This window comes from Mustela lutreola, chromosome 6, assembly GCF_030435805.1.
Source record: "Mustela lutreola isolate mMusLut2 chromosome 6, mMusLut2.pri, whole genome shotgun sequence".
Classification (NCBI taxonomy): Eukaryota; Metazoa; Chordata; class Mammalia; order Carnivora; family Mustelidae; genus Mustela; species Mustela lutreola.
Window position 1 is genome coordinate 85,183,772 of NC_081295.1, and position 14,942 is coordinate 85,198,713.

The following is a 14,942-nucleotide window of genomic DNA, read 5'->3' on the forward strand; positions in this document are numbered from 1 at the left end:
TTTGATGGATTCCTGTTTCACACTGTGGTCTTTCATCCCAAATGCCTCTTCCTTGAAGAAGTTATCCCTGAATCTCTAACCCAAATAAGAACCTGCTCTTACAGTCCTAATTGTATTCATAATGATGTGTTTCCTGGTGTAATTATGAGCTTTGTGTCCATCTTCCCCACTAAGGCAGGAGCCTCCACGAAGGCGGGATTTGACTAGTATTTCTTGAAGAAATAAATGAATGAAGACACTGGGTTCATTGGGCTGGAGACCAGAACGTAGGTCCTCACTGTCCAGGGGCAGAGCAGGACCCATGATGGTAGGTACCAAGGAGAAGGGCTCTCCCCAGAGGTCTGAAAAGAGCCCCCCAGCCATTCACTGGTGCCCCCTCCTGGCCCATCTGCCACCCACACACACAGCCGAACCCCGAGCACTAGAACACTGCAGCTTTATTGATTGAAACAACCGCGTCCGCAACTAGAGGTTACATTTGAGGGGTTTGGGGGTGAAAGAGGGACAAAGGGGGACAGAGGCTGGGGTGGAGACAGAGAGCAAGGCAAAGGGGTGAGTACGGGGTTGTGTGACTAAAACAACCCCAATACCTTTCACCCATAAATGAGGGTCTCCTGTTGTGCTTTTACCTTGGTGTTGGGGTGGGCCTGGGCATGGAGGTGTTGGCTTTTCTCTCAAGTCTGGGAGGCCTCAGGGCTGAAGCAGTCCCCTCCTTCCCCTGCCCCTTCTCCTGGGTGAGCCTTGGTGAGCTCCCACCTGGGGCAGGAACGATGCTTGGAGACCGCTGGGGCAAAGGGACCAGCAGAGTTGAGCTGCAAAGGTGATTATGGGGGCAGCTAGGAGGTGGTGGGGAGGTGCCGGGAGGGAGGGCACTTCTAGTGGGTCCTCTGGGAAATGGATGCAGGTGACAGAAGGGAGGGGTGATGGTGGGCAAGTGACATGTCTCTGACCTCAGCTTTCTCACCTGTACCATGGGGGCACTGTATTAGATGGTCTCTAAGGTCCCTTCCAGCTCTCATGGTTAAGGGCTCCCTAGGAAGGAGTGGTCCTTCTGCCCCAGTACACACCCTCACACATATACATAACACACACACACACCTCACCCTAACAGACACACACTCTCACACAGCACTGATTAACAGAGAGGGTCATGCTATCTTGCCTTTGGAAGTATAGAGGGCTCCCCAGAGCCCAGAACCTCAATCTGTGGCCCTACAGGGACTCCCTGGAGAAGATTCATTCTTGGAACAGATCTTGGAAATGCCATCAAGCCCCCTGAGTTCAGGAAGAGGAAAACACAAGATTTTGTACCCTCTCACCCCAGCCCTCTTAGTCCGTACAGGGAAGCCCACAGGATGAGGACACCAGGACAGCGGAGTCCAGGCTCATGTGAAGACAGAGGGTTGGGGAGGGGAAACAGTCCGTTCTACCTGGGAGCCTAGGCAGTAGCTAAAGCCAGTGGAGGAACAGGGAGGCAGAGTCCTCATGGCACTCAGGTCTGATCTGGGGTGGGAGGAGCAGTGGCCTGGGCTGAGAAGCCAGAAAGGGCTCCTAGAGCCTTCCCAGCAACATCTATAACATCTGTACCAGTGCCTAGAGATAGGGCAGCTGGGCCAAACTCCCCTGGTGCCAGGCTGGAGGCATTGGCCCACAGTGTAACCGCCCCAGGGTGGGAGCACCTGGCTTGCAAAGCTGGCTCCACCCCAAGAGGCTGTGTGTGACCTTGGGCCAACCCCCGCCCCTGCACCTTTCTCATTTACACAAGGGGCAGTTTGGTCTCAGGCAGTGAGAGCCTGAGCCCTGGGCTTCCGCCAAGCACAGGGAGAAAGGAGAATAAATGGGAAGGAAAGTACGGAGTATCCCAGAGAAGGCTAGGTAGGGGGAGCATCCCTGGAGGTGGGGGCGTGGTCTGAAGGCTTAGCTGGGCACCCGGGGCACCTGTCTGTGGTCCCAGGAGCAGCAAGACCCAGCTGGGACTCCCCCACTTCTGTCTGTACGGCACCTCGCCCCAGGGGTCTCCCCAGACAGCAAACAGGGGGCAACAGGGGTGAATAAACCCTAACGCCTTGAGAGCTGACCCCGGACTCCCTGTTTTAAGGCCACAAAATGCCTCAGCCACCCTGACCCTGAGGGCGAAACTGCCTCGGGGGAGATGCGCTGGATCCAGCCAGCCTGGTCTCCCCTGGGCTGGGGGTCTTCACAGGCCACCTACCAGCACACAGATGCCACCACCCACAGCACAGCCGACACTGACACAGAGGTGCTGACTCACAGGCAGACACAGACACACCGACACTGGGACACATGAAGACTCTCCTTCCTTGCAGACCCCATCCTCCCACACACAGACCGGCACATCCTAAGAGTTCCCATCACACACTGGTAGTGTTAGTACACACGGACACCCACAGTCCCTTCAGACCTGCGCACACACACATACAAACACAAACAGGCACCAACCTCGCTGGTCCACACACGAGGACCAAGGACCTTGGTGCCCCAAGGAGGAGGTGCCTGGTGCCATTCCTCTCTGGATCTCCATACCCACCCCAGCAAGGGCACAGAGGAAGCCCCTGGCAGGTGATGGGTCAATGGTTCACATTCCTGGCTTCTTCCGAGGAGCTTTTAAACATTTCTGATACCACGCTGCATACCAGTCCAATTAAATTAAAACCTCTGGGGGTAGGACCAAGCATCCGTGCTTTCTAAAAAAAACTCTGGAGGTTTGATTCTACAGCTGGGGCTGGAAATCACTGATTTATAGAATCCATTCTGCTGGGCAAAGCACGCTCTGATTTCCCTAACAGGCCCACTCGTGCTGGGCATGAGGTTGGGATGGGCTGGGCGAGAAGGTTGGAAGGCTCAGAGGAGGAGCTCACAGTCTAGTTGGGGCAACAGACCCTGCACAGATGGGACAATTAAGGAACAATACTCAGCAGACGGGATGCAAGTGTGTTCTGGGAACCTGGAGCCACTCATTCTGGAGAGAGGCCTCCGATGGGCCAGCAAGACAGCCAGATTGGTCCAGGATCAGAAGGCCCCGCTCCAGGCCTGGCCCAGCCACCCCCCCAGCTGTTGGTGATAATGATAGCACAGCCCTGGCAGGGCAGTGAGATGGGCAGCCTTTGCACTGGTTCCCTGCCTGCCTCTTGGCACTGCCTGGCTCCCTTTGCTTGGCAGCTGTCCCCTCCGAATGCTCCAGGCGAAGCCCTATAACATGGGCCACCAAAGGTGCTTGCATTTCAGTAGGGTCATCTGTAAGCTCTTTGTCGTCCTTAGGGGATGAAAGGTGGGGCAGTGGCAGGCAGCTTTGGCTACAGAGTAGGCTAGTACTACTCTGCAGTAGGCTACAGAGTAGGCTACAGAGTGCTACAGCACTCGCAGACATCCGTGTCACTCGTGAAGGGGAACATGCATGCTGACATCCACAGGCGCGCACTGAGCCAGGGGTTAGGCCCAGCCTCACAAACAAATATGTGTAATTGCATGTGCAGACTCACATTGGCACCCACTCCTGCCCAGAGATGTACCTACAGTGCTACACAGACAGGCAGGCACACTCCTGCGCACGCACGCACGCACACACACACATGCACGCACACAGCTCCATGGACACGTGCCTGGAGACTCATCCTGGAAGGGGCTGGGTCTCCTCTCTCCCACGGATGGCAGGGCAGGATCTCAGGAGTGACATTGAGAGGGCTAGATTCCACTGTGCCCATCTAGGCTCCCAACCCAGAACCTGTGGACAGAGAGCCTTTTCACAGTTCCAGGCATGAGCTTAGCTCCAGGCAGCACAGAGGCCAGCCACTGCCCCGCTCCCTGCCCCAGTTCTGCAAACCCCTCCTTCACTGCCCCTGGGCAGGGAAGGGCCAGTGCTTTGCAGTGGAGGAGGAGGAGGGTACCCCCTTTACACACATCCTCCTATCCAGCACACCCCTTCATGCCAAGTATAGAAGAAATAAAGTCTCCACTCTACTCCCAAATGCCATGAGAGCACGAATTCGCAAAAACAGGCCTTCTTCTCTACTCCTCTCAAAGTCAAGCCTCACCCCGGGGAATGGCTGGCCACCACCACCACCCCACCCCCACTCCTTTGAGAGGCAGGTGGGTGCTAAGGTTAGGCCTGCTGACCAAGGTGGGGATTGTGCTCTCAGGAATCCAGCTCCTTATGGGTGGGGTGGGGTTAGATGGGGCAGAAGGAAGGTATCAGTCTTCAGACTGCCCAGGCCCAAGACCCTGTGCTGGGTCACTTCAAAGGGGGTGCAGTGTGGGGAGGATATGACATCCAAGAACAGGTCAAGGGATCAAGGTGACCTGGGGTCTCCACCTTCCAGCCCTTGCCCTGAAAACAGAGGGCATGCAGCAGGTGTCTGGCCTCCCTCGCACTGCCCGCTGGAGCTCACCAGGTACCCCCTGGCCTCCTGTGACCCTGGCCTCCTCCATCCCGGGGAGTCCCAGAGTCCAGCCAAGGGTGGGCTCCTGAGTCGGTTCCCCTTCTGGCTCCGTTCTGGTAAAGCCAATGAATGGTCTGAGGAACGAGGGAAGGTCAGAAACACACCACAGGTGCAGCCAGGACAAGGCCCACGTGGCGCTGAGGTCCCTGGGGTGGCGGACGCCATTCTGGCGAGTCCTTTGTCTCCGCAGAAAAGAAGGTGCTGGCAGGTCAGATAGAAACTTGTGCTTTAATATATCTGTGTGTGTGTGTGTGAGTGAGTGTATGCGTGTGTCGAACGACTGTCTCCAGGGCCTCAGCGCTGGGCCTCTGTCCTTGTTTTCTGCTCATCCTCGAAGCCAGTGCAGGCCCCCTCCCTGGCAGGCTGGCCCTGCCCCTGGGCACCCCGGCTGGCAGGGGTCAGTCTTTGGTACGATGCGGACACTTTGGTGTGCCGGGGGCGGGGTGGGGGGGCCACGCAGCTCTCATCATCTCTGCAATGCCAAGAGGAAGATGACCATGGGCCCCCAGAGCTGTGGGTGGGGCTGGCGGGGGGCTCCACTGCCCGGCATCACCACCACTGTGACAAGAGAAAGAAGGGACACAGGCCAGGGCTCGGGTCAGCTCGGCAGGCCAGGGACTAGCGAGCTGCACCCTCTCTCTGGGACACCTAAAGGGGGACACTGCCCTCACTGCACATAGACACGCTCATAAGCGCAGATGTGAGGTTGGGTGGTGTGGGGGATAACTTAAGCCTTCCAGGACCTTGCTCCGCAGCTCACTAAGTCATGGAGCAATTCACCTGACCTCCGTGGGCCTGTTTCCTCCTCTATAAAATGAGTCTACCATCAGTGCCACCCCAGGGGCTCTTGTCCTCATGACCTGAGATTACACATATATGGGGTTTTGCACCCTGCCTGGTGCGTGGTAATCACTCAATAAATTCCAGCTGTTATGACAGCAAACAACTGGCACTGGGGGGTGGGGCACACGTTTACATCTAGACCCCCCCCCACCCACACACATACACAGACATACCCCGAGGCAGGCACAGGAGGCATCTAGGTACTGTGATAACTCGGTAAGTTCACAGGAGGGCACAGTTTAGTCTTCTCATTGCCCTACAAATGCCCCATAACCTGAGCCAAATGTCCCACCCAAACACACCAGCATCTGTTCATGCAGTCACGGACACCCAGGCCCATCACCCAGTCGCTCTGAATTGCCATTCAGCCCTGATACCGACAGGTGCCTACCCATAGAGCCTGCCCTCCCAGATTTGGCTCCTCCCTCCCTCCCCATCTTGCACCTTTATTGGGATCCATCTGCTTCCGGGGACACTCTCCCTTCTTCAGTGTGACGTCATCTATGGCGATATCCCCCAGGTAGCCAGAGCCTCGAACCCCCTCAAAAATAATCTGGGGTGGGGTCAGAGAGCAAAGAGCAGGGATTAAGGGGTTCTGCCAGAGAGAACCCCTAACCCCTTCCCCTCAGTCCACTGGAAGCCCCCATACCCTCCGAGTTTCTCCCCAGCTCCTGGGAGGAAACCCGAGTCTTCCTCAGTGTTCCCTGGCCAGACCACCAGCCTGAGGGCTGGGAGAGCCTCACCTGGAAGGGCCCGCTGGGGTTGATGGGCACGTGCGCCTGCTGCCACACGTTGCCCTTATTGCCACTGAGAGACCAGGCGTGTGTGTCCAGGGCCCCTTTGTTCCGGGACCGCACCAAGAGGTTGAGGGAGCCTATGGTGGGGATGAAGAGAGGGGAGAAGTGAGGATCTGGACGAGGCCCCCCCTCCTCCGCCACTGCCTGCAACACTAGCCCAGAACGGTTCACATCCCATTATGCCACAGCTCACAACACAGGAACAGGACAGAGAGGACTGCAGCGGGCTTCAATTCATCAGGACGCCTTGCAAATTTTCCTTTATTCCTTCCTTTCCTTTCTATTCAGCTAATCCCCCCACCCCAAACACACACACACACACACACACACACACACACACACACACTCCTTCTTCCTCTGGAGTGGAGTTGTCCCACGCAGTGGGGCCCATGACTGAGCGCAGAGCAGGATTCCCAAGCACACAAGGCACACCCCAGGCATGGGATGATTTTTCCTAGAGGCACAGGAATGGACTTTAAAAATTTTGATACTTAGAGATATGTTTTGAGAAATGAATAAAGCAAGTCCTTCAAACTCACGATTTCTCTAATATTCACACTTTGGACAAAGCCAAGAAAATGAGAGGGAGTTGCTTTAAAGAGATGTTTGTATCTGTGCTACACAGGCACAGTAAACACAGAGGAAGTGAAACATTGAGGGTATGTGCCTGTGAGTGCTGAGCTCCTGTGCCCACAGCCACAGGGGCCTGGAATTCTGGAGGTGCTGGGGACCTTGGAAAAGGGGGAGGGGATTGCGACTTGGCGAAGAGCACCCAGGCAATGTCATGCCCCTTCCCAGCTCCTCCAGCCTACCTCCAGTCCCCAGTGATGGGAAGGATCTGGCTCAGAGGGAAGGGGAATCAATCTTAGCGCCCGGTGGCTGGCATTTTCATGGCACTGCCCAGAGACAAAGCCACACCATCTGTGACACCAGATAGACAGACCCCCGCTGGGGAAGAGCCACCAAATGTTACCTGCCTGAGATGAAAGGAGTTGGCCAGAAAGATACAAGGTCTGGGGACAGCTGGTGTGGTCCAGCTGCCAGGTGGGCTAGGAGGGGAGGGGGGAGGAGGGATCGGGACAGCAAGAAACACAGACTTCCCCAGAGGCAGAGGAGGCCTGGGTGGGGACCCTCACCAGCAGATGGGCCCATCAGAGGACTGCAGCCAGCCAGAGTGGGCCAGGAGGTGCCACATAGACTTCAACAGACCCAAGCCCCAATACCTTTCAGGATCCTCACCGAGAGACCCTTCTCTCTTCCCCCTCCTGGAGCTCTTCCCCCTTCCTATCCCCCTCAATTCCCGTATCTTTTCTGCCTCCTCCACCACCCTGCCCCAAGGCCACTAATGGGGAACCTCTCTTTTCACTGCTTGAACAAAAATTGAATTTCAACCCCCTTTCCTGAGGAGCCCATCAGCTCTAGGGTCTCCCCTGCTCAGGGGATTCCTGACCACCTTTCACAGCCTCAGCCAGGGCCCAAGACATGCAGCCTCCCTTAAGGATGGGCTGCTCACTACTGTCTTCCCTGCCTCCCTTGCCATCTGCAAAGCCAGAGGAAACTCCATGCTGGAGTCTGGACAGACAGACTCCAGGTCTCCCACCTTTGGGCTTTTGCTCAGCCTCTTCACACTGCTGGAGACTCCCTCCCCTACTACATTGCCCTGGCCAAATCCTTCCTGTGACTTGAGGCCTCTCTGAAATGCCATTTCCCCCCAAGAAGTCTTCCTAGGCTTGAGTTGGGAGTCCTCTATGCTTCCCTAGGAACCCTGAATCCTTCTACTTCAGTGATCCAGGCCCAGACCACTGTCTGCTCTGTGATGTGACAGAGCCATCCACATCTTCTCCTCCCATTGGGCTCTTTGAGGGAAGATCTGCAGCAAATTGCTACAGGTTCTCAATAATTCAATGCTGAATAAAGAACTCTTTACTCTTTACCATGGTCCTCACAACTGAAAGAGGACTTTCAGAGAACCTCATGGTTAGAACCTTAGACCTCCCTATCATTCATTTGTTCAACTAGCTGAGCCAGGCACTGTTATGTGCCAGGCACTGTTCTAGACGTAAGAGATATGTCAGTGAATAAGGCGAGGACCCCGCCGTCCTGGAGCTTACCTTCTACTGGTGATAAGCATTATAAAGCCAATAATGCAGGGAAAGGAATAAAGAGGTATTGAGGTGGGGATGTCAAGGGACTTCAGAGAAGTCCCTTGAATGAGGGGAGGGGAAGAATGTTCCAGGCCAAGGAACATCATGAGCAAAGTCCTCTTTGGCAGGAATCCGCCTCAAGTATTTCAAGGAAAGCAAGGAGACCAGTGTTCTCTCGAGCTGAGTGGGAGCCAAGGGAAAGGTGGTAGAAGATGAGGTCAGAGAAGGAGGCAGGGGCCAGATCAGACCTGGGAGGCCTAGAGGAGATGGTGATGAAAGGGGCAGAGCAGAGGAGTCACGTGACATGGGACAGGGGGCCCCCTCTACAGCATCCCTACTAGAAAGCCCTCCTGTCCAGATCTGATGTTTACGGGGTCTTCCTTGGGTTGAATTCAAATCTTCCACTGGCTTCTATATACATAAAAAGTTTCTGGAATCCTGTCCCCAAATCTAGCGCATTGATGGCCTTTGGGGAAAGGCTCTAGGTAGCAGGAGGACTGGGATGAGAAGGGGACTCTCATTATAAGCCCTTTGGACATTTTGACCCATACAGAATACATGGCCTGTCCCGTAAAGAAGTAAACAAACAAATAAATGAAAATTTTAAAAGTCTGTCACTTCCTCATCAGAGTTGTCCATAACCAAGCCTCCAGCGTTGGTCTCTGTTACCAGCTGTTTGGCCCCTGTCCTGCTGTGGGCATGTGTTACAGTGGTCACTCAGTCGTATCTGGTTTAATTAGACATCTGTCTCCCACTTGACCATAGGTGCCAGGAGCATGGGAAACTCCTCTCCCTGTTTGTTGCATCACCTGATGCCTGTCTCAAGAAGTGACGGCTGAATGATGACCTCATTGATTGAGGTGACTTCCCAGAAGGCAGATGCCCACCCAGCCTTAGGAAAAGGGACTGCCCCTCACCGGTTACAGAGTGGCACCCCCCCCCCAACCTTGAGCTTAGGGCTCGGGGGAGTCAGACAACTCAGGTTGCTGTGTGATCCCAGGGAAAATGCTGAACCTCTCTGATTTACATAGTAACACCTCCCTCACCTGGTGTTTGTGAGAGGTAATGGGACTACAGATGCAGAGCCCCCAGGATATCACCAGGCACCTGACAGGCGCTCAATACCAGCACCCTCTTAGCTGTTTTCGCCATCTCCTCCAAGGCTTCCATCTTGTCCTGCTGGAACCATTTTGTTTGCAGACTCAGGAAAACCTCGAATGAGTGGGCTCTGGCTTCCTCCCTTGCCCGGATTCTGCCTACACCCCCTCCAAGGATTTGTGATTTAGCCAAGCTGAGGAAGCCCAGGCCTCATATGGGCCCGTGCCAGCCTCCCGTGGATTCCATCTCTCCTCCCCACCCCAACAGCCCTTGGGCAGATGACCTGGTCCCCCGACTCACCGATGTGCTTCCCGTACATGTGGTAGAAAAAGGAGACGCAGTAGAACTTAGCACTGGCATTGTACAAGGGACTCACCAAACGGGCTCGGTCCCCCAGCTCCCGGGGCCTTGATGTCTCGATGAACATGTAGTAGCCTGTTGGGGAGGGGGGGATGCACCAACAGCCTCCTCCTTACCCCACCCAGCCGCTAACCATCTGATCCTTTCACTGCCTGAGCTTCCTCTGACCCCAGGTGCCTCACCCATCCACCGTGTCCTCCCTGCCTCACTGGACAGCATAGGAGTCTAGGCCAGGAGTTCCAAACCCTATTGCAGTTTCTCTTCTTCTGGGTCCCCATGAAGACAGAGTTGTGTCTCCCCGTCAAATTAGAGCTCTCTAAGAGCAGGGCTGTGGCTCCCTTCAGACTGGGGCTCCCTGAGGGCAGGATTGTGTCCCCGCCTTCGGACTGGGATTCCCTGGTGCTACACACATACACACACCCCCAAAAACTGTCCTGCAGCAGTCCATGTCCTCACCCTCAGGGGTGCCACTGATGTCAGTGGGGGGACCAGTGTTGGGGGAGCGCTTGGGATTCTGGGTGAGGGCATTCTGCCGTGTCCAGTCAAAGTTGTCTGTCAGGTCCTGGGTGTAACCACAGATCTTCTCATCTTCAAAGTGGCAGGTGTTGTCTGCATTGGGCCAAGGGTGGGGAGGAGACAAAGAAGGTCAGGCTCCTCAGGCCACCTGGCCCAGCTTCGCCCTCCCTGACCACCCTGAGGCAGGGGTCGTGCATCCAAGCCATGGGCCTAGGATCTCAGGGCTTGAGAAACCAGACAACGGGGCCCCTGACAAATTTGTTCCCCAGAACAGGACTTCCTAACCTTTGTATACCACAGACCTCTGCTATCTAGTGATGTCTAAGGACTCCATCTCAGAATAATAATTTTAGATGCACACAATGAAATACAGAGGGTCACAAAGGAAATCACTTATATTGAGATACAGCTGTCAAAATATTTTAAAAAACACGTTTGTGATATGATAATCGGTGGGCTTCTTTTTTAATCTAATTAAATAACAAGATCTAGCATTAGCTCTAATAACTGTGGTGGTTTCAAAGTCCCGATGGATGTAAATGATATTCAGAAAGGGCCGCAACAACTTTAAGGTGCCGTGCAAACCTCGACTTTGTCCTGATGACAGTGTCACAGGTAGTGATTACACTTCCCTGGCTTGTTGTCTGCAGTCGTCACTAAAGATGTTAAACTTTTGCCAGAATTTAAGGGAAGATAAAGAAGTAACTGTATGCCCTTCCACATTCCAGGTTCATGGATGCCCTGAATTCTATACACAGATCCTGTGGGTGGGGTGGGGGGCTTCATGGATCTCAGATTGAGGACCCCTGCTGCAGAGAACGGGGGATATGGATTAGTCTGGTCTCTCCGTTTTCCTTCTTGGGACAGTGATTCTAGGGATAGGATCAGGATGCTGACTGAGGAGGAGAGGCCTTGAGTTACAGATGTCCCCCACCTCTGCCCCCCACTTTTAAGCCCCAGAATGAATCTTGGATGCACTTGTCTCCAAGCCCAGCCCTGTTCCCTTTGGCTTCTTCTTCCAGCTGCTGGCCTCCACCCCCATTTTCTCTCTGGGTATCTGCCAGGGACCTCTCCACCCACCAAGGGAGTCTTTGTGTCCCCAAAGGGAAGGGGAAGTGGGAGGGAGGTTTCTCACCTGACAGGTTGGGAGAGTTGATGGCTGGGAAAGCAAGCAGGAAAACCAAGTCAGAACTGAGGTATGGGACTGTATAGAGGGTGCCCAGGCTTGGGACCAGGGGACAGGGCTCCTGAAACCAGGACTAGAGGCCAGAGAGGCCTACCCTGCAGTGACAAAGTAGGACACTGCACAGCGGGGAGCTCCAAGCTCTGGAACCATGTGGGGAGGCTGGAAGGGGATCCCCTGGGGAAAAGAGGAGCCCACCCTTCCCACCCCACCACCACCACTACCACCTACGCTCTGTGTAGTGAATGATGCGGGAGGCCATGTCCCCAGCCCCGAAGGTGGTATAGGGCGTGAGGCGGACCTCATAGCTGTGGGGCACACGGAGGTCAGTCAGGATGTACTCCAGCAGCTGCCCCTTCTCCACGCGCCGCACTGGGATGGCCTTCACCATGGCGTTGTGCTGATTCAGCTGCAGATACAGGGTGTTTCCAGATGCCCAGATGGCCACACCCTCCACCACAGCACCGGCCCAGGCCCTGGTATGACTTGGAGGGTGCGGTGGGGGGCAGGGGCAGGGAGCAGAAAGAATAAAAACGAGGAAACCAGACCCTCAGTTCCCCCATCCGTGAGAGAGTGTAATCACTCCTACCGCGCCTCCCTCCTCAGCCCATCTGAATAACACAGGATAGCAACTCATATTGAACAATAAACGTGTGCTGGGCGCTGTTCAAGGTGATTTGCCATTAGTAACCCACTTAATCCTCAAAATTCTAGTCTTCTGAGGCGGAACGTTATAATGACTCCCATTTTACAGATAAAGAAACTGAGGCCAAACAGATGTGGTTTGCCCTAGCTCACACAGAGCAGGATTCTAGCCTAGGCGGTCCGCCCCAGAGCCACACTTTCACCCTCCACACCTACTGCCCCTTGGGCGGAAGAACCACATGGAATTAAACTTGACACAAGAACAGCATAGTCTGGCCTTGCATTCTAGAGACCCTGTGGAGAAAACTGCCTCCCTCCCCACCCTAAGCTCCTGACTCACGAGTAGATTCTATGTCTTGTGAGCAGAGCTAGCTCTGCCCCCTTTCTTCTGTACAAACCCAGCAGACCCAGCCCAGTTTTCAGGGCAGGGCCCGGAGCATGGGGCCAGAGAAGGTCCCTAAAACCTTCCAGCTTCTGCTGCTGTGTCCAGAAAACTTTCTCTCTGGCTCTAAAGTGTAGTCTGCAAAGGGGTCAGATGTGTCCAAGCCCTGCCTCCAACCACTTCTCATGGTTTGATGGACATTCCCAGGGTCAGCCTGCCCCTCCTCACGCCTCCACCCCCGCCCTAGCCCTGTCCCCCTTGGCCCACCTGGCGGACACTGAGTCTGTAGTTGAGCAGGGGGTCCACAGCATCGGGCTCCCTCTGGGTCCACTGCAGCACATAGGAGTAGTTCTTGGACAGCTTGTGGCTGCGGGTGGGGTTGGGGGTGTCGAAGTAAAACTCCGGGCTGTAGGCTTTGGCTGAGAGGGTGGGGAGGGGGCGTGGGGCCGTGAAGGGTGGGGGATGGGGAGAGACACAGAGAGAGGAGGCGCGGGAGAGGGAGACAGAGAAAGATGGCAAGAAACAGGGACAAGGATATATGGAGACAAAGAGAAAGGGAACATAGTTAAGGGAGGAGATGGTGGGAGAGGAGGACATTAGGGGAGTGAGGATGGAGTAGGAGGGAAAGTGTGAAGTGGAGAAAAGGGGGATTGGGAATTCCAAGATGTGGTATTGGTGAGAACAGAGAGGGAAAGGCCAAGGAAAAAACCAGAGAAAAGAGAAATTTGGGAAGACAGAGAGGAGGGACATTAGGGAGGGAAAGAGGATGGGGGAAAAGACGCAAAGAAGGGTCAAGGATATTGAGGTGGAAGGAAGAGAGGAGAAGGACAGAGAGAGAAAAAAGATGGGGAGACAGGGGAAGTGTGGGAGAACAGGGGAGAGGGGAAGGAGGTGGGAAATGTCATAGGGGCCTCTGGCTGGCAGGGCTGGGGGGGTGCGGCTGGGGAGTGACCTGTGGTCCTGGCCCCCTGTTTTTGACTGAAGAGAAGACCTAAAGGGGCACCCGGTTAGTTGGGGACTGCTGAGAGAGCTGGGGATGCAGAAGGGGACAGGCACACCTGGGGTTCTCCTCCAGGGGCGCTGCCACCAGCTCTGAGAAGGAACCAGCTCTCCTTCAACGAAGAGAAAGGGGGTCAGAAACTCCTTTGGCCTCTATGCGTTCCCCTCAGCCCTCACCATGACCTCCGACCCTTTCTGACTCACCTATGCCTGCCTGCAGCCCCAAACAGCCCACCCAGGAATGACTTGAGATATGGGCTGACAGGGATTTCTGGGCACCAGGGGGCCCGAACCTCGGGGGTGACAGCTCAGGAAATGTGTGCTGGCTGGCCCCGAACCACCCACGACGTTCCAGAGAAGCTGTTGAGTCGTCTTCTCTCCTCTTAGCTACAGCTCAGGCCCCTCACATGGGGCCTGCCGTTAGGAAAAGATGGGGTCCTCCGTCCGCAGCCTCTGCTGCCAAGGACTAAGTAGGAGGGGCTTGAAATGTGAGGTCTGGGGTGGGGCGATGCCCGGGGCTTGAGTGGGCAGGTTTAAGCCTCGTGTGGGCGGGCCTGGACCGCACTTGCCCCCAAGAAAGAAGGAAACAGAAAGCTGGGATTGGACGAGGCTCGAAGGGAGCCTATGCCTCGCAGCTGGGGCCCAGGCGCGGCGTGGATGAGTCTTTAAAGGGAAGGGCCCATACCGGGAGCTCGCGGGTCTAGAGGAGCAAAGCCTAACCCCGGGGAAGTAGGGGCTTGAAAGAGGCAGGGCCGTCCGAGGCCAAGGGGAAGGAGGCTAAGCTAAAACAGGCGGGGTTTAGGGCACATAAAAGCGGCCCTTGAGAAGAAAAGGTCCTACATCTGGAGGGGCTGTGAGTGAATTGCTACAGCCTGTCTAGAGGGGACCTAAAAGACGTCACAGTTTGGAGCGGGCCGCAAGGGCAGGGTTTAGACCTGGCGTGGGCGGGTCTTGGAAAGGCAGAGGCCTAAACCTAGCGAAGGTGGGCTGGAAAGGGGCGGGGCCCAGGCAGGGTGTGGGCGGGGCTGGAGTTGGGGCGGAGCCTAGCCCCAGGTGGACGCGATTGGGTGGGGCGGGACCCACGGGACGCTCACCCGAGACCTGAAAGAGGCAGGTAGCAGAGCCCACGTCGTTCGAGATGCTGCATTCGTAGCTGCCGCTGCTGTCGCGGGTGACGGCGTCGAGGCGCAGTTCAGAGTGGTCGGGGGCCTCGGCGGCGACGGGGACAGCAGGCGGCGGAGGCAGCAGCTGCCCTTTGAAGCGCCACACTGCCGAGGCGATACGCTGGGGGCTGCCCCGCAGTAGCGAGCAGCGCAGCAGCACGGGCCGGCCCAGCGCTTGGCGCACATCCTGGGAGCTGGGCTCCACCTCCGGCGGGACTGGGGGCGGGGGCGGCGGTCAGCGGGGCCGGATGGGGCTTGAGGAGCGGCCCGATCGGAGGCAACGCACTCGACCCTGCTCCCGCACCCCCCAGCCTGGAGGGATCTCAGAGCGATACACATTCGTAACATAGACAGT

At 55.9% G+C, this 14,942-nt stretch overlaps 1 protein-coding gene across 3 annotated transcripts in view; it reads right to left on the minus strand.

Moving 5' to 3' along the window:
* Positions 1–419: 419 nt before the first annotated feature.
* MDGA1 (MAM domain containing glycosylphosphatidylinositol anchor 1) overlaps positions 420–14,942 on the minus strand; it is a 58,045-nt gene continuing 43,522 nt past the window's right edge. For 2 of the 3 annotated variants that reach the window (XM_059177839.1, XM_059177837.1), the window contains exons 9-17: positions 14,519–14,803; positions 12,693–12,792; positions 11,630–11,883; positions 11,351–11,374; positions 10,156–10,308; positions 9,640–9,774; positions 6,044–6,174; positions 5,745–5,853; positions 420–5,015 (exon numbers count right to left, since the gene is read on the minus strand). In XM_059177839.1, coding sequence (XP_059033822.1) covers positions 4,924–5,015; positions 5,745–5,853; positions 6,044–6,174; positions 9,640–9,774; positions 10,156–10,308; positions 11,351–11,374; positions 11,630–11,883; positions 12,693–12,792; positions 14,519–14,803 — 1,283 coding nt within the window. In that variant the 3' untranslated portion in view covers positions 420–4,923. Of the gene's footprint in view, positions 5,016–5,744; positions 5,854–6,043; positions 6,175–9,639; positions 9,775–10,155; positions 10,309–11,350; positions 11,375–11,629; positions 11,884–12,692; positions 12,845–14,518; positions 14,804–14,942 lie in introns of all 3 variants that reach the window. The other variant, XM_059177838.1, reaches the window with a different exon arrangement.